Here is a 25,181-nt window from a genome sequence, read left to right on the forward strand (position 1 = left end):
TTACAAGTGTGGAGTACTGTGAAGGAGCTCCGGATGGAAAGTTTTGTTTTGTGTTTACCTCATAGTTAAAGTTGTTGCAGGTCCGCCGGTTCCTGCCTCAAAATGAACGAGTTTGAGCCACTTGTACATGCAGCACGACGCCTCAACATTTGTGCTGTCTAAGTTGCTAATATTAAAATGAAAATAGGCAGTTCCTTATATCATGTTTACATTTTATTGTTGAGAAAGTGAAACAACGTAGACAGGGTGATGTGAATGAAGTTATGAAGTACACTGTTCCCTTTGAAGATTTACGCGTGTCCGCGGTATGTTTTCCATATCAAACTGAGGAGGGGGAGACTGCAGCCTTAATCAAACTTACGAAGTCTGAACTTACAAGAAGAGGATGCGAGACTGAACTGTGTGTGGGCTACTTAATATTGAGGAAAAGCCCCAATCAGAGAGGCGAACGTCGGCAGCCCCGCCTCCGTTTTCAGATGTTTCCGTCTTTCCCTATCCACACTGAGACGGAGCAGCAGCGTTTTAGAATAAAAACGGCCTCTCCAGCGTTTCCAAAACGCTCCGTTTTCGGTGCTCGAGAACTCCGGCGTAGTGTGGATGGATGGCGTAACCGTAGCAAAACTTATGCGTTTTAAAACGAAAACTCATTAGTGTAAACGGGGCCTTAGTCAAGGGGACAGCAGAACACAGCACACTGCTCAGATTGATGGAGACATTGACTTGTACCACCAAGAGACCTCTATCTCACTCATGGCTTGTCCTTTCCAGTGATGTTTTTTTTTTTTATATGGTTTAATATTTTTTGTTATTAAAACTGAATAATTTAAGTTCCTGTTTGAAAGTTTACAAATAGATGATTTGTATGTCATTGATCTGTTCAGTGTTGAGGTAACCTGAACATTCTAGCACTTTTTTTGAGTCTCTTCAATAGTTTTGTTTTTCCTTTAAATGATTCAATAAATACAGCACCGTGCCATTCATACAGAGGTATTACCATATCGTGAAATTTTGATACCGTTACGTACCTAATATATATACATGATAAATAATTAAAAAAACTATGACGTTCATATTTATTACAGCATATCATAGAACACGCAACAATCTGTTTTGTTTATATTTGTTTTTATATTGATTTTGATGATGCTTAAACAGCACTAACAATGTGAGAGCAAGTTATTGGCCAAGGACAGAAAAGTAAGTAAAGACAACAAGCATATTTAAGTTAGGGCTGCACAATATATCGTTTCAGCATCGATATTGCAATGTGAACATCCGCAATAGTCACATCGCAGGAAATGCAATGTTGGGACTATAGTTTAATTTACAGGGTGGGCCATTTAGATAGATACACCTTAATAAAATGGGAATGGTTGATAATATTAATGTCCTGTTTGTGGCAAATTAGAATATGTGAGGGGGCAAACTTTTCTAAATGGGTGGTGACTAAGGGTGTCACGATCCTCCAAATCCTCGATTCGATTACATTTTCGATTCTAAAGGCACGATTCGATTCGATTTTCGATTATGAATAATTAATTAATTAATGACCAATTAATTATTTGTAGCCTACCGTTTAAACTACCTGACCTGCATGGTCTTTGTTTTACCCATAAACAAATCATACAGTAAATGAATAAAGGCAAGATACACACATAATTACCACCTGTCAATCACTTTTTCTGCGGGACTCGTGAATAGGCAGTGATCTGTGTCGTTATAATGGCGTCGGTAAAGAAAGACGCACAACCAACAGGAACCAGCCAACAGTATCTGAGGTGTTTGCTAAAATGACTAAGTACTAGTGAGTGAAAGATTGAAGCAGTCCTCTGACTGCCTGGACCTGCTGTCTCGAGCGCATGGCTGTGTATGCGTCTGTGTCTGTGTGGTCACGTGATGTTTCAGAGGTAGTGAGGAAGGAGGGCTGCTCAGAAATGCTACACGCCACTGTGGATTTCAAATCGTTGTCGTTCTAAAATGCCATTTAAAAACAAAGACAGTGTAAACAGGGCCTGAGTGTGTACTTTTCGCGAGCAGATTTGCAACGGGGGCGGGCGGAGGATCGCGATGCCGGTGTTGTCTATCGGACGAACTGTACGTAATACGTACATAGCAGAGCTATGTAGCAAAACTGTGGGGTTTTTTTGTCGACAACACGAACGTTGTCAACATAACTCACTGGAAATCCAAAATGCTTACACACCGGCGACTTCATTGAAAGAGGAGAGGGTTTAAGTTCTGTCGACAGGTCTCCTGCTTCTGCAGTTTAACAAGCACTTCAACAAGCCTGTTTTTTTCCCGCTTGGCAAGCCAAGCTGACGCGACATGGGGGCGTGGCAGCATCGACGATTCTATTTTTTGATTCGATAATCGAAATTGAGCATAAATTTCGATCGATTTCGAAATCGTGACACCCCTAGTGGTGACCATGGTGGGCATTTTTAATTCGGCCATCTTGGGTCCAACTGTTGTTTTTGTCAATAGGAAGAGGGTCATGCGACTCATCAAAATTCTTGTGAATTGTACAAGAAAAACAATGGTGTGCTTGGTTTTAACGTAACTTTAATCTTTCATGAGTTATTTACAAGTTTCTGACCACCTATAAAATGTGTTCAATGTGCGGCCCATTGTGTTGGATGGTCAATGCAACCCTCTTCTCCCACTCTTCACACACTGATAGCAAGACCGCAGGAGAAATGCCAGCATAGGCTTCCAGTATGCGTACAGGAAACCTAAACACATTTTAAAAAATGTTCCTGTGCTGCTTGTGTTCAAGGAAATCAAATAACTGATTGGAAGAATCTGCAGCATGAATGGTTGTAAACTTGAGCTGGTAAGTAGTGTAGCCAAGTGGTTGAAGTGGTGGCCAAAAAGCTGTAACCTCAGACAGGATTGAGCATCAAATGCCCAAGCATATTCAATTTTAAGTATTAATTAACCCACAAAAAATATTTCACTACCCTTATATGAATTTCTAAAGTGCTCATTGTGCTTCAGTCAGGCGAGTGGGCTTGACAAACCACCTGCAGAATCACTCGTAACTCTTATGCACCTGACACTTTATTTAAACTCCTTAAAAGCTTGCAAGGATTCAATAATGAAAGCAATGTTTACTATAAATATACCACATTACTTGCTTCAACCTTAAATAACTCTTGTACAATATTAAACCGTAAATACCTCTTTTGCACGATGTTAACCTTTAATTTCTCTCTTGCATAATATCCTGCACAACATTCTTCAGTCTCATGTTAAAGTGCTTGCATAGCCTGCCTCTGTGTTTAATTAAGTATCTTATAATATACAGGGCATCCGGAAAGTATTCATAGTTCTTCACCTTTTCCACATTTTGTTATGTTACAGCCTTATTCCAAAATGGATTAAATTCATTTATATCCTCAAAATTCTACACACAATCCCCCATAATGACAATGTGAAAAAAAGTTTTTGAAATTGTTGCAAATTCATAAAAAAAAATTTAAAAACCTGATAAATCACATGTACATCAGTATCCACAGCCTTTGCTCAATACTTTGTTGATGCACCTTTGGCAGCAATTGCAGCCTCAAGTCTCAAGTGAATATGATGCCACAAGTTTGGCACACCTGTCTTTGGGAATTTTTGTCCATTGCTCTTTGGGCTTCTTACCTCTCAAGCTCTATCAGATTGGATGGGAAGCAACAATGTACAGCCATTTTCAGATCTCTCCAGTGATGTTCAATAGGATTTAGGTCTGGGCTCTGGCTAAGACACTCAAGGACATTCACCGAGTTGTTGTGAAGCCACTCCATTGATATTTTGGCGGTGTGCTTCGGGTCACTGTCCTGCTGGAAGATGAACCGTCGCCCCAGTCTGAGGTCAAGAGCACTCTGAAGCAGGTTTTCATTCAGGATGTCTCTGTATATTGCTGCATTCATCTTTCCCTCGATCCTGACTAGTCTTCCAGGTCCCGCTGCTGCCACCACCATGCTTTCCTGTAGGGATGGTATTAGCCTGGTGATGAGCGGTGCCTGATTTTCTCCAAACATAACGCCTGTCATTCACTCCAACGTGTTAAATTTTAGTCTCATCAGACCAGAGGATTTAGTTTCTTATAGTCTGAGAGTCCTTCAGATGCCTTTAGGCAAATTACAGGCGGGGAGTGTCTTCTGTCTGGCTACTCTACCATATAGGCCTGATTGGTGGATTGCTGCACAGATGGTTGTCCTTCTGTAGGGTTCTCCTTTCTCCAAAGGAGAACGTAGTAGCTCAGACAGAGTGACCATCGGGTTATTGTCTCCCTCCCTGGCCCTTCTCCCCCGATCACTCAGCTTGGATGGCCGGCCAGCTCTAGGAAGAGTCCTGGTAGTTTCAAACATCTTCCACTTACGGATGATGGAGGCCGCTGTGCTCAGTGGAAACTTCAGAGAAGCAGAAATGTTTCTGTAACCTTCCCCAGCCTTGTGCCTCGAGACAATCCTGTCTCGGAGGTCTACAGACAATTCCTTTGTCTTCATGCTTGGTTTGTGCTTTTACATGCACTGTCAACCCTGGGACCTTATATAGACAGGTGTATGCCTATTCAAATCATGTCCAATCAACTGAATTGACCACAGGGGAACTCCAGTTAAGCTGCTGAATCACCTCAAAAATGATCAGTGGAAACAGAAAGTACCTGAGCTCAATTTAGAGCTTAACGCCAAAGGCTGTGAACACTGATGTACATGTGATTTCTCAGTTTTGTTTTGTTTTTTATATAAATTTGCACACAAAAAATCTCACATTATCATTATGGGGTATTGTGTGTAGAATGTTGAGTTAAATGAATTTAATTCATTTTGGAATAAGGCTGTTACATTAAAAAATGTGGAAAAAGTGAAGCGCTATGAATACTTTCCGGATGCACTGTATGTTAGTTATGCATAGGTTGTTTTTTAATAGCTCTTATGTCCACTGTTATGATTGTATTTATTATTAGTCTATGTAGCACTGTTGTCCTGCGAGACACAACATTTTGTTTCTCTGTATGTCCACACATGTAGAGCAATGACAATAAAGCTCGACTTGACTTGAATATATTATTCACTTCCATTACATGAATCACCAAGGACCACAAATTCAGCTCAACTCAGCTCATATTTGCTCTAATGAGGAAAAAAAAAAAACTTCATCCACATCATAGATGGATAAATTTACTCACCCGTAGGGTAAATAAATTAACAGCCTGTATATATTTTTAACACTCGACTCATTATTTTATAAATCACTTTGGACCACAGTGTATGACCTACTTAAGAGGAAAAGTCATCATAGGAGGGTCAATAATTATTACATTTGAGTTAACTACCCTTTTAAGCTCAAATAAGATTAATAATAATAATAATAATAACAATAATAATAATAATAAAAACAACAATAATAATAATAATAATAATAATAATAATAATAATAAAAATAATAATAATAATAATAATAATAATAATATCAACTAAATGATAAATTATACATTTTGTACTTGCATTTGTAAACCTGTTACAATTGGAGACAAAAATAGAAAACCCTCCTCTGAAAAATAAAATAATAACAATTATAAATATTTCCAGAGTGCTGTTTTACAAAACAATAACTTTTTTCACAGTATTTCTCATTAAATTTTTCTTCTGGAGAAAGTCTTATTTCTTGTAGTTTGGCAGGAATACAAAACTCCTGGGGTCAATATTTTCATCCCTTTTTTTATGGATTTTTGTTTCCCATTGGCTACAGAATGAACCACAGTTGTCCAACGGCTTTCCTAATTAACCCAACTTGCCTTGTTAACCTAATGAAGCCTTTAAATGTCAATTTAAGCTGAACACTAGTATCTTGCAAAATAACTAGTAAAATATTATATACTATTACCATGGCAGGGTGGCGCAGTGGCACAGTGGGTCACTGGTTCGAGCCTTGGCTGGGTCAGTTGGCGTTTCTGTGTGGAGTTTGCATGTTCTACACATGTTAGCGTGGGCTTCCTCCGGGTGCTCTGATTTCCCCCACAAGTCCAAAGACATGCACAATAGGTGAATTGGGTAAGCTAAATTGTCTATAGTGTATGTGTGTAAATAGGAGTGTATGGGTGTTTCCCAGTGGCAGGTTGCAGCCGAAAAGGCATTTGCTGTGTAAAACATACGCTGGATAAGTTTGTGGTTCATTCCGCTGTGGCGACCCCAGATTAATAAAGGGACTTAGCCGAAATGAATGAATGATCATGGCAAAGACTAAAGAAATAAGTAATTAGAAACTAGTTATTAAACTATTATGCTTAATCTTCTCTTTGTTAAACAGCTCTTAAAAAAATATTTGTAAAAAAATATATATTAATATTTCACAAAAGGGCTAATAATTTCATTTTCAGCTGTAGGTGTAATCTATGAACAGCGGTCAAACAGACTGACCTGAGAGCAGAGTAGGTGCCCAGTGAGAGCGAGGAGAAGTCGGGGTGGTAGTACAGATACACAGAGGACACACAAGAGGGCAGGATGTCCAAAACCCCCACGGCTACTATTCTGCCATCCAACCAGTACTGCTGATGAAACGAGCCGTATCCCACATCAGGACCATCAGGAGCAGTCTCAGCCTGGGGGAACAGAAGATGGTGCATTTAATCAGACAAGACATTTACTGAGGAAACCAAAAATATTTAAAAATCAAATCAAAACCAAACATAGGTCAAAGATGAAGACTTAATTTGATTTCAGTATCCAAATAAATGTGGGAAAGTTAATACTTCATAGAGTGAACTACTTTAAAGTGGGACCTATCATGCCCCTTCATACAAGGTGTAAAATAAGTCTCTGGTGTTCCTTAAAGTGTGTTTGAAAAATTTCATCTCAAAATACAACACAAATAATGTTTTATAGCTCCTTGAAACTGACTCTTTTAGGCTTTCATCCTAATTATGCCAATTTGGTGACTGTCGCTTTAAATTCAAATGAGATTGTGCTCTTTTTCAAAAGAGGGCGGAGCTACAATTGCTTACAAATGCCAAAGCAGCAGATTCAAAACTCCAATGGCTCACAGCTGCTTCTCACTCAGGGCTGTGTATGCTAGTGAGGGAGAGATGGTCACTAATGGGCGGGGCTTTCCCCCTCTAATGACACGTACAATGGGAGAATGTCAATCAAAGCGTTTCTGCAGTCTGTTTTGATCAAGTGTGATTATGAAAAAACAGAATTAATAACTGTTTATCGTTAGAAGCTGCTTATATTTACACATTGCTATCCCACAACTGTGTTTAAAGCCCTTATAAAAGTGATTTTGCGTAATAGGTCCTATTTTTTAATGTTTAAAATAACTTTTTGTGATAATAAAATGTGAAATATGACAATATTAAAACCCACAAAGAATATGTAATAATACATTTACATTTATTATTGAAAAACATTAACAATTATTTAATATTCCTGCGCTACACTGTAATCCTTAAAGAGATTTTTCACATACAGACAACCTTGTTGCAACCTTCAATTTTTCCCAGGCCAGTTTCATTAGTTCGCCTTTTTAATGCTTCGAACCACATTTCGAAAGCAATATCTGACTTTCATTAGTTTACTGTCAGTAATTTTTGATTAATTATTGATTCTTTCAGATGGAAGTTATTTAAGAGTATTTTTTATCTTCAATGGAACATTTTGTTTTCAAATTTGGACAATTTAGTTTAGTTCATTTATATACAATTTGTAAAACCATGTAGTTCTTACATTTTTTGAATGGGTGGGAGGCAACATAATTGTTTTATGTTTAATCCACATAAGTTTGTAAAAAATTTTAAATTAACTTAATTGTTTTTTGCTGTATAGAACAATAGGAATTGTATAGAACCCAGCATTTTTCGTGTGTGAATATAAGAGTCATCTCACAAGAAAAAAAAAAAAAAGTAATTTCCAAAGTCTAGAGACCAGTTTTATTTAAAAACCCTGAACTACGTTTTACTGAAATATCTTGTTTTTTGGGGCACAAGGCATCGCAAAGGTTGTTCAACGTTCAATTGACACCGAATCTAATGAGAGATGGGTCTGAATATATCCTACAGCTCACTCTTTAAAGCTGCGAAAAACTCAGTGACTGCTCTAAAACAATAGCAAACACTGATGAATTGTACTAATTTATATAAAAATGGTTTTAGCTTTGCCATAACATGATAAACGTGTAAGATATAATAAAACAGAGGGCAGTGTTTTACTCAGCATGAAGTACACTAGTTTAAGCACACAATTAAGAGAAAAAACTAATGAAAAATAAAAATGATTAAAAAAAACAACAAAACAAAACAGAGGAGTGGTGCTTGGTTTTCCACATCATGATTTGATTGAATGGTTAAAACAGATGACAGGGAGAGACCAACGACTGTAAAAAAAAATAAGGACAATGCAACAGTGCCTTTTCCCATCGAACATTATGAAGGTAAAACACCTCATGATGGGCACAAACTGTCACAAAAGACTGCTGAAATCAGAGCCTGGGCATGCGCAGGAGGGATAACCAGATGGAGCCAGAGGAAGGGGCTGCGGAATCAAGCATCCCACCAAACGCTTGTACATCAAATCAACCACGCACCCCGAAACTTCTCACTTGACCGCCGGTATCTGCACAATAACAAAGGCTCCCTAATATAAATATAAGCACTTACATTTAAAAACACGTAATAATATACGATTTAAAAACTGTGTGATGTAAGCTGTTTTTAATAAAAACAACATAAATTATAATAAACGACCTTTCATATACTGTAGCCTGAGTTAGACTCAGCTATGAGCAGAAAATTATTTCTCTTGTAAAGGGTTGTTGGTATTTATTATCTTCATAGGGGTAGAAATAACACTTAAAAAAATATGAACAATAACATGTAACAACATACATTTTTAGAAAGGTTTTTATGTTTAATGGGGTATATGCCGAAGCATGCTAATAGGACTTTTAATTTGCCATTAACCTGGGTTAAGCGCTTCAGGCGAATTGAATGCCAATGCAAAATCCGGTGCGTTTAAGGTCTGTTTTCTTTAAAAATCAGCGATCTCCACTAGCTGAGTGATATCCGCTTTAAAGTGGGTCTCAAATTGTACAAGAAGCACTGCATTAAATTACATTTCCCACGGCATATCTTTATAATTTGAGCATTTATTTAACCCCAGTATATTTAATAGAGCTTCTGCGTTAGCCTGCCGATTCTGACGGGCGCGTGCGAGTAAACAGCTTTGTGTCTCGTTTTACGCTTGAGCAACTAAATGAATGCTAAAGTTTATTTAACTGAATGTATTTTATTGACATTACAGCATTGATGCTGTATAAGGAACCGTATAAAATGGAAAAAAGTTCACAATAACAGGTCACCGGAAGTGTATCAGCATGGGAACAGCACTAGCTCGGCATATAACCTATTACCAAAACTCTATGTCAGGTGACCAAAACTCAATGTCTAACCAGCATCTAATTAAGTCTCTGAGTCAATGCATGCAAAGATTTTGCACATCTTCTTGGACATGTTTAATGCTTCCATACAGTTTGCTGCAATTACAAAGCGCCCATGTCTGAGGTACTTCATTATAATGCGATTTATCTTCTATGTGTGATTTGGACAGGAATCACAGAACTGATTTTTCTAATCCCCATAGACAAGAAGAAATAAAGTAGAGTGACTGCAGGTTGAAGGAAAGCAGTGGAGTAAAAGTACATATTAATAAAACTACTTAGTAAATTACAATTCCTGAGAAAAACTACTCAATTTGAGTGTTTGCAATTAGTTACTTTACACCACTGATGCAATGATAAGTTGTAAAAGAATACCAGAAATATGCATTATGGATATACACATATGCCACAGCCATGTCACCCTGCAGCCCAAGACCGGTTACTCACTGAAGCTAAGCAGGGCTGAGCCTAGTCAGTACCTGGATGGGAGACCACTAGGGGACACTAGGTTGCTGTTGGAAGTGGTGTTAGTGAGGCCAGCAGGGGGCACTCAACCGGTGGTCTGTGTGAGTCCTAATGCCCCAGTAAATATGAAGGGGACACTACACTGTCAGTGGGCGCCATCTTTCGGATGAGACGTTAAACCGAGGTCCTGACTCTCTGTGGTCATTAAAAATCCCATGGCACTTCTTGTGAAAGAGCAGGGGTGTAACCCCGGTGTCCTGGCCAAAGTCCCTCTATCGGCCTTTACGATCACGGCCTTCCATCCACCGAATTGGCTCTATCACTGTCTCTCCACTCCACCAATAGCTGGTGTGTGGTGAGCGCACTGGCGACGTTGTCCTGTGGCTGCCGTCGCATCATCCAAGTGGATGCTGCACACTGGTGGTGTTGTGGAGAGACCCCCTCTCATGATTGTGAAGCGCTTTGGGTGTATGGCCATACACAATAAATGCGCTATATAAATACACATTACATGGATTAAACAGTAAATTCTGATGTGACTTACAGATTCATATTTCCACATTAGTATGACCAAGCACATCAACTAAAATGGCTGAAAAAAGTTTGCTTCTGTGTGTGATCCTGTGTAAAAGTGAGTCAATCAGTCCTCAAACAATCTAGGAGTCTGTGTTTGTAAGGGAACACAGGGTGTACAGTAGCTTACTAATAGTTCCCACATGTGGGCTGAGAGCTGTCTCTCTCCCTGTTTGTGTAGAGTCCATGCCAGGCACACACGAACTACAAGAGGCAATTTAATAAAAACCCTTGCACGAACAAAATCAATCTCTACACTGAAATCCTGTGCAGGAGGGTGAATTTTCACCGTGTTTAGAGTGTATGTATAAATCATGGGCGGCAGTGAAGAAAAAAAACAACTACTGTTGAGTCTGAAGATGAAAGCACGCATTCCTTCATGTGACATGAGCGCAGTCGTGTCTGAAAATACGTCTGGTGTTTTGGACAGCCGTAAAACCCCAAACCGTTACCTGCACCGGATCGTATTTCCCACTCAAACCTTCACGCTGGCTTTTTTCAATCAAGCGGTTTATCGAGGAGGGCGCTTTATTCACTCTAGTCCACCAATGAGGCGCTTCATTCACCCTAGTCCACCAATGAAACGCCAATGGTTTGGGTGGGAGGGGAACTGCAGAGCCGTAGCTGTAACGGGATCTCTCCGTGGCCCATCTGGGTCCAGTTAGACCTGCGGGAAAGCGGCTCGTTATCACAACACCAGGGGAGCGACTCGGGCCAATCCCTTCAGTATGAGAAGCTTTAGACACTGCCGTGCTGCGGTCACTCACCTCCAAATTAAAACCAACACAGAAACATCACAACTGCCACTCACTTCACAAAAAGCCTACAGTATTAAAACAAAGTGTAACTCTAACAATAAAAGTCAAAATGCTTCAAACTATTTCCTTCTAACTATACTTTTTTTAAGGAGTTGAAACAACACAATTCTTACATCTTTGGGGGGGCAACTTAATTGCTTCATGTTAAATCCACTTCAATTTGGAAAAAGGAATAACTTAATTGATTTATGTTGGGACAACATGCAGGATTTGTCTGAAACCCGGCATTTTCCGGCACTTTCGGTTTAAGTCTACTTCAGAATTTTTTCAAAAGATGCTTGATTAATGGGCGTGGAGCTCCGCAAGCATCGGGCAGGAGTGGGCGTGGCCAGCAGGGGAGAAGGGGAGCGAATAACGGTTGTTGTCAGTTAGCTCACAAAATGAGACACAAACCATGAGGAGACGCATGAGTTTATAGTTTACAAAGTTAAAATGCAAAGAAATAAACAGTAATTTAGTGCCCTGCTACATTTGTTATTCGTAATTTCATATACACATAACCACAATTTATATCATTATAAAGATAAGTGTGTTCATGTAAACACTATAAATGAGGATTCTCCCTTGATCCCCGTATCCAGCAGACTCAGTGCAGCAGGTCTCCTGGCCTGTCTATTTTAACCATTAACCCTGCTGGTAATATAGAGGATTTAGGCAAACACAGCAGCACGGCGATGTGTCTGAATGTGAACGAACTCCTGATAAAAGTCAATGTCTGCCATTCTTCAATTCTCGCACTGCTCTCCCGACAAAAATGCTTGCTGCACACACACACACAGCTTTGCTGTATGATCGGCCCTGACAAGATCGCGGGGAAAAAAACATGCAACAAACCGCGTGGATCATGGAAACAAACACATGCGAGCCTTCATGAACGGCTACTGCGTGCCGTTGGTCTTTGTCTCAAAGTTTGCTTGAAACTGGCAGGTCTGCCTTCGGAAAGCACGTGCTCTCATGAATAATTAAGCAGCCGGCTCTTCTCATAGGTTAAGAAAACTCCGCTATGAATAATAATGAGAAACCGACGCGTCATCATTGCACTTGCAGTACTGCGCTAAGTCGCCGATATTGATCCCGCCCCAAAAATCATTTTAAACCCCGAAGCTGAAATTAGCTGACAAAAGCTCAAAATTATCCAGTTTTCCCCACAATTAAAGCTGACAGGTGCTAACATTGTCTTAACTGATGCTCAACACACACACATCTGTTAATATAAAAAAAAAGTTCTCCAGTGTGTCCTGAACCTTTAAGAGCAAAAAAAGTGTTTAAGTGTTGTAGTACATTGGAATAAGGAGATCATAGCCTCTTTCACACAGTGATACCAGTAAATATCCGGAAAATTTCTGGAACGACCTTTACCGGTAAACTAAAAACAAAAGTGCTGTTCACACTGGCGAGAACGTTCTGAAATTTTTCCAGAAAAAGCTGTTCACACATCCATCACAAAATACTGGTAAATTCTGACATTATTAACCAGCTCTAAATAGCTGTGCTTGTATTTGTAAACATAGTAGGGATCGAGCTTTTGTTGATGGATTTACTTTTATTTAAAGTTTTAGCATTCATGTAGTGGCTTTGTCCCAGAGACATCCAAAGGCAGAACCGCAGCTAAATGTTTACACATTTGACTATATTACAAATTCTGTGGATGGAAAAGTATTGTGAACAACTTCGTGAAAACAAGGAGGAACGCTTTTGTATGTCGAGATGTTCATAGTATATGTGTGTGTGCTGGCGCTCACCGGAGCACTCCTTCACGTGCACACGCGTCAAGCAACTGAAGCAGAGCTTGAAGGTTAACAAGCGGCGGTTTATTATCAGCATTTTATCGATGTTTATTTACACAGTTGCAATTAAGAAGAAACATAGAAATGTTATCCGACTAACATCTAAATGTGGAAAAATATCCGAAGGCTTTTATTTTGAAAAACAGCAATCTTCCTTCTGCATTCACACAGCGCAGCATTCCGGCAAATTACCGGTAATGTTACAACTTCTCTTTCCAAAAACGAATTTACCGGTATTTTCATAACGGGCCTGTTCACACATGATCCCTTTACGGAAAATTGCTGGTAATTTTCCGGAAAGGTCTGTATGTGTGAAAGCGTCTATTGACATTATATCATACAATGAAACAATTTACTGTAAATTTGAGGTCAGTCCTGTAAAAACCAGCATCATTCAGAGTACAAACTTTGTTCCATCACTAAAATACTATACACTCTCAGAAACAAAGGTACAAATGCCTTTTCAAAAGGTACACTTTTGTACTTTACAGCTGCACATTAGTACCCTTATGGCCTATTTCCACTGAGTGGTACGGTATGGTATGCACTGAAAAAAGTGTTGCATGCAGAACTGTTGCAAACAATTTATTTGTGTTGAATATAAACAAACAAATTAAGTTTAATAATGTTCAACTTAATTTGTTTGTTTAAATTTAACACAAATAAATTGTTTACAACCACCTTAAGTAAAAAAATTCATCTCTGAATAATTTTTTTTCAGTGTGGTTTGGTACGCTTTTATGGTCGTTTCCACTGTAAAAAGGTACCAAAAAGCAAACTGTACTACTCTTTGGGTACTCTTTCCAAAGGATACTCAACATAACAAAAGGGTAACGAAAGGTAGAGTGAAATGCTATTAATTACAGAGAAACATCACTTGCCCATGCACAAGCCAGGAGAATGAAAACACAGAAAGCGCCATTTTTAAACACACAGCTGAGATATTACACCGTAATAATATATACATATAATAGTGAGCCACAGTCAACCCGAGCTCAAACAAACCTTGTGGTCGTCTTGATGAACAGCTACAAAGCCAAGAAGAGCAGAATCTGCTGTGTGTCCTGTTGTTGTTTAAGAGGCAGTCTAAAACCGTGAGTAGTTTCAGTTTCTGCAGAGTGCGAAAAACCAAGGAGAAGCCAAAACAAATAATGGAGCATATGATTCTTTCAGCAACCTAAAACATGAAAAAAACTGCCATGTATAATTGTTGCCATCGCCTTTTGGACTATTATGAACACGGGAATGACGGAATTACTTTTTAACAAGATTTTTACGTGCTGATGAAGATTAAAGATGAGAGTACTAACTGTATATGTTTTGCATCGTTTATGAACCCAAACAAGGCCTAAATGTATGTTTTGGGTATTTTTTGTTTTGTAATTGTTTTTGTTTTTTTTCTTATTTTATATAATTGCAGACATTATTGTAGGCCAGGGGTGTCCACACTCAGTCCTGGAGAGTTTAGCTCCAACCCTAATCAAACACACCTGAACAAGCTAATCTAGCTCTAACTAGATATACTAGAAACTTCCAGGCAGGTGTGTTAAAGCAAGTTGGAGCTAAGATCAGCAGGACACCGGCCCTCTAGGAGCGACTTTGGACACCCCTGCTGTAGGCTATTTCGCATTATCATTGATCTGCAGCTATAATCAAATACTGTTCATAGAAAGGATAGTATTTAACATTTATTTATACACAAGTATTTATGTGTATATAAAGCATTTGTTTAGTAAGAATTGCTTCTCATACGGTATGTGAACTTACAGTGAGAATGACCATGACTGCAACTTTGTTGAACACCACGCCTACCAAATCAAATCAAATCAAATCAAATCAGGCCTTTATTTGTCACATACACTTTCATGTAGTGAAATTGAAATCTTGTTGGAAAGCAGCTAGTTTCACCCCAATGTTTTCCAATTTGCGATCTAATATTGCAGTCTAATTATTATTGAGCCTGCCCATCAGCATTTCAATCAAGCCAGCCAGCCTGGTGGGGTTTTGAGCAGCACTGACCGCTTTCATCAATTGTCGATACCCCAGGGCCCCACATAAGCCCACCAGCAGAAAACCTGTTATCAAAGTTCCGAATAGGTAAATATTGTCAATATCCTCCAGAGACAGAGCAGCCAGACACACAACGCGCTATTCTCCCACCCGTCCATCACGTATCCAGCTGCAAACGTCCCCACAGGACAAGGGGGCTCTCCCGAGCCCAAACTTCTCGCCGAGAAGATGGTGTCAATCGCATTCAAAGACTAAAATCCATAATTCCTTATTTGTTTGGATAGCAAGGCACGGAGAGCCTCTGAGATAAAATAAGACGAAAACAAGAGGACCTATCAAGGAGAGATATGGGACATTTACATTTAGTCATTTAGCAGACGCTTTTATCCAAAGCGACTTACAAATGAGGACAAGGAAGCAATTTACACAACTATAAGAGCAACAATGAATAATTGCTGTAGGCAAGTTTCAGGTATGTAAAGTGTAAGAAGCAAAACATTAGTAATTTTTTTTTTTGTAATACAGTTAGCGGTAGAGTCAGAGAGGCATTTGCAGATTAGGAAGGGAGGTGGAGACTAAATAGTTGAATTTTTAGTCGTTCTGATGCAGTTAGGGAGTTCATTCCACCAACTGGGCAGATTGAATGCGAGATTTTGGGAAGGTGATTTCTTCGCTCTTTGGATGAAGTTTTTGGATGGCACATGAATCTGCAGACGTGAGAGCAGATAAGAAGGAGCAAAGCCAGAAGTCGCTTTGTAAGCAAACATCAGAGCTTTGAATTTGATGCGAGCAGCAACTGGCAGCCAGTGCAAACGGATGAGCAGCGGAGTGACATGTGCTCTTTAAGGTTCATTAAAGACCACTCGTGCTGCTGCGTTCTGAAGCAGCTGAAGAGGTTTGAAAGAGTTAGCTGGAAGCCCGGCTAGTAGAGAGTTGCAATAGTTGCAATAGGGACGAAGTGCGACCGCCTTGAAAGGCTAAAGAAAGGGTACCAATGGTACCATTTGGCAGTGGAGAGACAAGCTTGATATAGGTTACCCATATCAAACCGTACCATACTGAACTGTACCACTAAGTGAAAACCAGGAATTAGACTACACTTTTGTACCTTTAACATTCACTTTTATACCTTTAAGGTACAGATTTGTACTTTTTAGTTATTAATATGTACCTTTATGGACCTTTTGTACCAAAAGTACCTTTTGAAAAGGTTCCACCCCAATGAATGAATTTGTACCTTTATTTCTGAGAGTATACAGGTTACAATCTCCTAAAGAAGTGTTACAATAAGTCTCTCATTTGCCCTGGCGGGCCCACATTCCAGTCCGATAGGTTAGTTATTTTCATTCTGCGCGCTTGTCTAGTGGGTTGACGTTTTAAACTAGCTGTCAGCATTAAGTACACACAGCCGGTCGAGATGAAGGTGCTTTCATTGTGCTGCTAGCGGCTATGATTAAGGGCTTGCGGTGAAACTGAGAGCTTTTGGCACCACATGTGCCGGGGTTTGTTTCTGTCAGAACCAGACCGGACTCAAATCCAACGTCTGTCATGCTAACCTACCCTCAGGCAGCGGAGAGAGCCGCTAAAACAACGTTAAGCTCTCAGCACCACCTGCCAGCCGCCCATCTTTCATCCATAATGATCTAACGGTATGCTCGAGATTGCATTTTCACCCTGTTATAATGAAGCACAGCCTCCGCAGAAGTATTTCGTGGTGCAGGTTTCAGGCGTGTTTGTGTAGCCGTGACCGAAGTGCGGGAAATGGCATCACCTTGACCCCTGGATGACCTTAGCGAACCGCCTAATGACGGCGTCTGTGCCACTGTGAAGGCAAGCAAAACAGAGATGAAGCCAACAATAAAGGCAGGGGCCCAAATCACAAACATATGGTGGCCTGTGTTGGGCTTTGTTTGGCTGTGCAGTGGCGTCCCGTTTGCAGCAGGCTGTTTGTCAGGCTGTTAACATTCCTCTTTCATTTACAATACAGTGGCTCTTCTGTGTTGGAGAAACAATGAAAGAGGTTAACGTACGCTGCAACCCAACTAGCCAAGCGCATTCTGTTGTACAGCACGCTGCATCACACTTAAAAAATGACTTTTGCTGTTTGACCAAACTATTTAAAATTTGTTGAAACAACACAATTCTTCAGTGTTTTTTAGACAACCTAATTGTTTTATGTTTAATCCACTTAAGTTTGTCAAAACTATTAAGTTAAGTTAATCAATTAGTGTTGGAATTGTGAAGGAATTGTGTGGAACCCTGATTTTTTTACAGCGTGTTCAGTATCCTAGTGCCAGTTTCAGAAGAAATCGAATAAATACTATTTGGTTTGAGCTCCGGCTGGTTCAGTTGGCGTTTCTGTGTGGAGTTTGTATGTTCTGTAATTTAATTAACACTTTTTATTTATCAAGTTTAAGAGTCTCTTAAACACTTATGTTTATTTTATTATAAAAAGCTCAGATATTTTGTTTAAATGTTTTTGTTTTTGAGGGTAAATTAAAATAAAGTGGTTAAATAAAAAAAATCCTAACATTCCCAAATGTATTGTTAAAAATATTAAATAATTATCGATATCGGATGATATGAAGCAAGATACTGTGATAGTGTTTTTATCAGAACACTACGGGGTGGTATGACGCCGCCGACTGCTTCTGTTCCTTTTAGCGCTACCAGCTTACTGCTTACCTCCGTACAGACAACATTTCTGGCGTTTGCCCAGTGGCTCGCTGTATATGTCGGGGATGCAGAGTTGACCGCAATGACGGAGTTCGAGTCCGGCAAAGAATGGTTCCAGAAACCAGGTCAAACAAAAGCAAAATAAATAAATAAAATAAATAAACATCAGGCTGAAAACGTAAAAATCACATGAACGCAACGGCTTTTTTTCTATATTGCTTTTAAAAACACTATCGGTTGGGGTAAGGGACAGGGGTGGGGCGTTCAGTCCAACGCAATCTCACAGCAATTTGTAACTTTTTGATTTAGTGGCTAATTTATATGATCTAATTCGCACAATTTAGTACGATTTGCTCATCACCCTACGACTCTTGGGATTAGGGGTGGGGTTGGGTGCCACGCCTCCTTTTTAAAATCGTACATTTTAGTACAACTGAACTCGTACAAATTTGTACGAACTGGCCACTAAACTGACAAAACGTAAAAATGCTTGCGTTTCCTAGTGAGATCAGGCTGGTCAGTCAGTCGACAGCAAGCTGGCCCAATATCAAAAAGCCTACACAGTGCCCTCTGGTGGATTCGCAAAAATAAAAACTGTGAGATACCTCCAGTTATGTAGAAATGTAAACCTGGGTGTGGATCAGCAATGAGTCTGGGTTGCACAAACACACACATAGAATTTTCTTATATGCATAATATAAAATAATAATCATGCTATAGTTATCTTTAATCATTTTAATAACTTAATAATTAAAATGTCATATGTTAATAATTTAATCTTAGAAATATATTTAAATATTTCCTTTTTTCTTACACATAAATGGAGACAATTATCACAAATCATGACAATATTTTCCTCTTAATTTATTCCTCCAGCACCCTCTTGTAGTCCCTACACCCCAATTTGAAAGCCCATTATACAGCACCATATAGCCCATTTATGCAAATAAGAAGTCATTATGTGCCTGGATTCACCCTGTAACTTATTCCGGAGCTGTAACACAGATATTCACAATCTGACTTTCTGAGTATAACGCAACAGAAAATCAAAAACCCCATTATATTATATTACATCCCATTTATTGACTACAGTGATTATTCCCGTAGAGCATTAAATGTCAAAGCATCATTCCTCAAACACGGACCCTGGAGAAGAACTGAGAACGCTGCAGGACTCAAATGTTATTCGAGTCACACAGGCACTCTAAACACACAGCGCTCATTAGACGCAGCGCTCAGCGATGGCTCATTTAACCCCGCATGGAAACAGCAGCGCTCCATTACGACTGCCATTTTTCTCAGAGCCGGAACTCACGGCATGGCACGGCACGCTCCTGTCCCGAAAACAGCTCCCTCTGCGACCCAGATGCATCGCCTGAGCTCTGATTACATTACTGGAAACTGTTTATTAATGTGCTAATGATTTCATGGTGTGCAAATCTTCAAACGCGAATGTCTAAATGTGGAGTGGAACGCAGGCATGGAGTCTCGACAAGAGAGTGTCTGGTGCATATGGAGAGGAGAGAGTGTAGCCTACAAGTGGTTTGTCTTAAATGTATTATATATAGATATTACTTGTTTAACAAACCCGCTCCAGATTGTAGAAGCAGATTACAGAGTGTAAGCTTTATATTTATTATAATGATAATATTATGGGATAATTTCTACCTATATACTGTAAACAATAATATACACTGACAATCAAACAAACAAACAAACTGAGAAAAAGACTATAATAATTCAGATTTTTTTATTTCTTTTATCATTATTATCATGGGATTAATGTTTACCTTGTTGATCCCAGTTGTAAGAGCAACAAATTACAACTTGACTTTTAGTTGACTATTTGAAAAAGTGGCAGAAAGTCAATTTTTCTGATGAGTCATCTGTTGAACTGCATCCCAATCATCACATATACTGCAGAAAACCTACAGGAACCTGCATGGATTCTCAAGATTCCAAGATTCTCATGGAAATCAGTGAAGTTTGGTGAAGGAAAAATCATGGTTTAGGGTTACATTCAGGATGAGGGCGAGCGAGAGATCTGCAGGGTGGATGGCAACGTCAACAGAATGAGGTATCAAGACATTTGTGCTGCCCATTACATTACAAACCACAGGAGGGGGCAAATTCTTGAGCATGATAGCGCTCCTTCTCATGCTTCAGCCTCCACATCAAAGCTCCTGAGAGAAAAGGTCAAGGTGCTTCAGGATTTGTCAGCCCAGTCACCAGACATGAACATTATTGAGCATGTTTGGGGTAAGATGAAGGAGGAGGCATTGAAGATTAATCAAAAGAATCTTGATGAACTCTGGGAGTCCTGCAAGAACGCTTTCTTTGCCATTCCAGACACTTCTGATACCAAATGATCAACGTAAAATCAAGTTATTATTTGTTGTTCCTAAAACTTGAATAGGTGACAAGACTTTTGTCAGGTAATGTATATACTGTATATATATTTTCTCTTTTGTAAGTTTTTCTAATGAACTCTAGATCAGCAGTTGCCAAAAGGGGGGTCCCGGCCCACAAGGGGGCCTCAGCAAGCTTTGTGGGAGGTTTTGTTATATTTAAAATCATAAAATAAAATTAGCATTGGACATTATGGACAATGAGGAGAACGATCATGTTCCGTTAGTTCATTTTATCCCCTGACTGACTAAAAAAATTGAAAATTTGTAATTAGTACTCTACAAAAAAAGACGGTCTCACTGATTCGCCTTCAGCAGCTAATAGTAATGACCCAAGCATACTAGACCCAGGTGAGGAAGCTTCAAACATTTCGGGTCACAGCGCTAGCAATACTGGAAACGCCAAGATAGTTACCTGAACTATGGTTTTATTTTATTTTTCAAGCAAAGAGCCCCTGACCCAGCCACAGTGCATAATCTGCACCAAAGTTCTTGATAGAAAATGCATGAGACCAACTCATAATAAGGCATTTGCAGACGACTCATCTCGACCACTTTGGTCCCATATGCACCCGAAATTTTATCTATGCGACCTAAAAATATATTTGGAAGAATTTGTGCGGGTGCATACATTTTCACTGTTTTCACGGCAAAATCCTCACCGCGTGCGCGGATTTAGGAGACATTTATGCAGAAAGCATCTTTGCACCTAAAATGCCAAAGAGGAACAGATTAAAACAGTTGTTATGTGAAATAAAAGCAGTAATGCTTGCCCCGCCTTTGTGCTCTTCTTATTGGCCCACTGCTCTAGAACTGAACACTTATGGATTGGTTAATATCAGCTGTCAATCACTCAGTCAATGTCTTCTGCCTTCAAATGACAGGAGCTACAATCGCGAAAATGTGAAGCGCTGAAGATGAGAGAATGAAAATAACACTGACAGATTTTGTTTTAGAAACCACCTACAGTTACTAATAATGGCACATCTTATTAGCAGGGCCAGACAGAATCTAATATATTAAAACCTTAATATATTAAATAAAAAGTAATAAATTACTGAATAAAAACTGAATAAATTCAGATTTACACATTTACTCAAGTAAATAAACAGAATTAATAATGGGCTCAAAATCTGCAGAAATCTGTGGAATTATGCGGAAAATCTGTGGAATTCTGCGCTCTAAGATTGGGCCTACTTATTAGTGATCAAGTGCTAAATGTTAAATCCACCATTTACACTTTTCCAAAAGTAGATAAAAGACTTCCAGTGGCTTCAAGTCCGCTATGAAAATAACTAAAGCCATTCACTGTAAAGTCTGTGGGACGAGGTTTGCAGGTAACAGCGTTTGTCACTGAATCTACACATTTTAAGCGTGAGAGGTCCTGGATAATCCTTCATTTAATCCTCACGATGCTGTCAGCTGTGCAAGCGACAGCTATATGTAAAATTTAACACAGCTCATGAAAAGATTGTTATTGCTATTAAGATGTAAATAATAGGTTATATATATCAATATAAATGTGGGGCGGAGCGATATATCGCGATGCTGGCTTAGCATCGTAAAGTTTATCAGCCATCAGATGGAAGATGGCATCATCTATCAGCACAACCCCAATGCAGATGACTGATGTGTTTGGCAGCAGGCCAAATTTAACACCCCAGAATGAGTGCTTATAAATTTAGAAAATCATTATTCATTTATGCTAATTATTATTTTTAATTCAATTTTTAAATCAATAATTGTAACTTTTATTTAAGTTATCGTTTACTAAAATAACCTTGACTGAGGCAGACATTTAAACTAGCTATTCCTTGACACGGGAGGTAGAGACTAAAGGAAAGCAATAGCATAAATGTTGTGCATGCATGTGGAAAAAAAAAAAAAAACAGGGGTATGAGGCAAAGGCAGGGTTTGAGGTCTATAAAATCCTGACGACTAATTACACAACACCACTGTTAACGAGCGTTTCCCCTCAGGACAGACATCGCAGGTCAATAAAAAGACATTTAAAACGGCAAACAGAAACAGACATACAAATGCAACACAGGCGTGCATGAGGAGAAGGGCAAGTCGGTGACGCAAAACACGCTGCCACGCACGCCATGTGACACACACGTGAACAAACACACACAAACACGCCTAGATAAATACAACCAGGTGAATGAGCCGAATTCACGCTAATGGCATATCTAGTTAGGTTGGTTTGCTTTTGACTTTGAAGGCGAAGTTCAAATAGTGTTATTGTTTATGCATCTTTAGCGAGCGGATACACTACATGTGGTTCAGGGGTCGATGATAATTAAGTCTTTAAGATTTTTGCATGCAGAACTCTTTATCAGCACACACACATAATATGCTTGATCAGTTTCAACACATCTGACCAGAGATGATGTACAGTTGAATCGGAATTGTTCGCCCTCATGTGAACTTTCTTTTCAGATATTTAACAAATGATGTTTAACTGAGAAAGGAATTTTTCACAGTATTTCCTATAATATTTTTTTTGTTTTATTTTGGCTAGAATTAAAGCATTTTTTATTTTTTAACCATTTTAAGGTCAATATTATTAGCTCCCTTAAGGTATATTTTTGTTATACAATGACTTGCGTAATTACTAGTAATTGGTCTTTCATGAACGATTCGTTCATTTTGAATGAATCTTCAATATGACTCGGGAACTACGAGTCCTCTCAGGGAGTGATTCGTTCATCCGCGCATGCGCACATTTGTGCAGGTGGTATCGTTCATTTCAAGTCTTTTAAATCGTTTATCGCGGAAAGGCAGAAGCCTTATGCATTTAGAGCCAGAAAAAGAATTGATCCGTTCATCTCTTGAGTCTTCTATCTGGTCATTAGTTCCTCACGGGCCAATCATACACATTTAGAGCTGGAAAAAGAATTGAACCGTTCATCTCTCGAGTCCTCGAGTTTGAGTCATTCTGTCACGTGATGAACGAACGACTCAAGAACCAGAAGACTTGAAAGGTGAACTAATTATCATTTACATTTACATTTACATTTAGTCATTTAGCAGACGCTTTTATCCAAAGCGACTTACAAATGAGGACAAGGAAGCAATTTACACAACCAAGAGCAACAATGAATAAGTGCTATAGGCAAGTTTCAGGTCAGTAAAGTCTAAGAAGGGAAGTATTAGTAGTATTAGTATTTTTTATTTTTTTTTGGTACAGTTAGTGTGATATTCTGAGAGGCAATTGCAGATTAGGAAGTGAAGTGGAGACTAAATAGTTGAGTTTTTAGTTGTTTCTTGAAAGTAGCGAGTGACTCTGCTGTTCTGATGCAGTTAGGGAGTTCATTCCACCAACTGGGCAGATTGAGCGTGAGCGTTCGCGAAAGTGATTTCTTCCCTCTTTGAGATGGAACCACGAGGCGACGTTCATTCACAGAACGCAAGTTTCTGGAGGGCACATAGATCTGCAGAAGCGAGAGCAGATAAGAAGAAGCAAGGCCAGAAGTCACTTTGTAGGCAAACATCAGAGCTTTGAATTTGATGCGAGCAGCAACTGGCAGCCAGCGCAATTGGACTAGCAGCGGAGTGACATGTGCTTGTTTAGGTTCATTGAAGGTTCATTGAAGTCATTATCATGACTCCTATCGACTCAGACTGTGTACATTGGTTAAGTTTATATGTGACTGTCAGTGTAACGTGAACGAACCACTGACATTTGAAGACATGAAGAGGTGAGGTATGCTGAGCAAAGAGATAAAAATACCTTCGAAGACAAAAGAGCACAAAAGATTTAACAGATCAATGAAATTTTCTTATTTGTTCTTAGTTTTATTTGTTTTATTTCGACTAGACTAAAAGCAGTCATGTGTTTTTTTAAACACCATTTTAAGGACAAAATGATTAGCCTCTTTAGGGCTAATCCCGATAGTCTACAGAACAAACCATCTTTATACAATAACTTGCCTAATTACCCTAACCTGCCTAGTTAACCTAATTAACATAGTTAAGCCTTTAAATGTCACTTTAAGCTGTATAGAAGTGTCTTGAAAAATATCTAGTCAAATATTATGTACTGTCATCATGGCAAAGATAAAATAAATCAGTTATTAGAAATTAGTTATAAAAATTATTATGTTTAGAAATGTGTTGATAAAATCTTCTCTTCATTAAACAGACATTGGGGGAAAAAATAAACAGTGGGGCTAATAATTCTGACTTCAACTGTATGAATATGTATATATAAATAAATATATATATATATGTATGTATGTATGTATGTATGTATGTATGTATGTGTGTATACACACACATATATACACATGTGCCGTCAGCAGCAGTGATGCTGGAGCGTCTTGATGAGGTGATAAAAGCATGTTTCCTATAAATGGTAACAATCTTCATTAGCACGAAGGGGAAGCAGAGTGCACATGTGTTTCCCTCCATATCCTCTACCTGACGAATGTGGAAAAGTTTAATAAGGAGCCTTATAAGCCACCTGCAACCTAAAATATACACGTTACAGATATACATCAACACTTTCACCATATAAATGCATGTGACTTTGAGTTAAGAATAAAATGCAATCTGTAAATACTGAAAACAATGTTTGTTCAATGATATATATGTGAAATATAATATTTTAGATGAAAAACTTGCCTTGGAAGCAACTGAAATAGTCTTTAAGCTGAAGCAGAGAAATTATAGAAATAATAAAAAATATAGAAATAATTAAAATGACAAAGAGATAAAACTGAGATTGAAAATTCAGGGTTGAAAGCAAAAATACTGATAGCGATTGGCCAATAATAAAAAAACAATTCTTTATAAAAATGATTAATTATTTTATTAAATAATATATAGACTATATACTATAAAGAATATAAGACTGTCTAAAATGAAACAACAACTTTAATTATTATTACCACGTTTTTAGTAAAAAATCTGTTAAATAATAAAAATGAGCAGTATAAAAAAAACAGGAGTAAAAATGAGTTAAAATTAGGTGAGAATTAGGTGCACAAATGAAAATGAAACATCACCTCAAAATT

The 25,181-nt window shown here is 38.7% G+C and overlaps 1 protein-coding gene across 17 annotated transcripts in view; it reads right to left on the reverse strand.

Annotated features, from left to right (window-relative positions):
* The window catches only part of ate1 (arginyltransferase 1), a 247,985-nt gene that overhangs the window by 99,570 nt on the left and 123,234 nt on the right, over positions 1–25,181 (reverse strand). For 16 of the 17 annotated variants that reach the window (XR_012388380.1, NM_001089468.1, XM_073919136.1 and 13 more), the window contains 1 exon segment: positions 6,411–6,592. Coding sequence is in view for 15 of the 17 variants with exons in the window: in NM_001089468.1 (NP_001082937.1) it covers positions 6,411–6,592 (182 nt within the window). In the remaining 2 variants the exon portion in view is untranslated. 17 annotated transcript variants of the gene reach the window in all.

The sequence above is a fragment of the Danio rerio genome, chromosome 13, assembly GCF_049306965.1.
Source record: "Danio rerio strain Tuebingen ecotype United States chromosome 13, GRCz12tu, whole genome shotgun sequence".
Classification (NCBI taxonomy): Eukaryota; Metazoa; Chordata; class Actinopteri; order Cypriniformes; family Danionidae; genus Danio; species Danio rerio.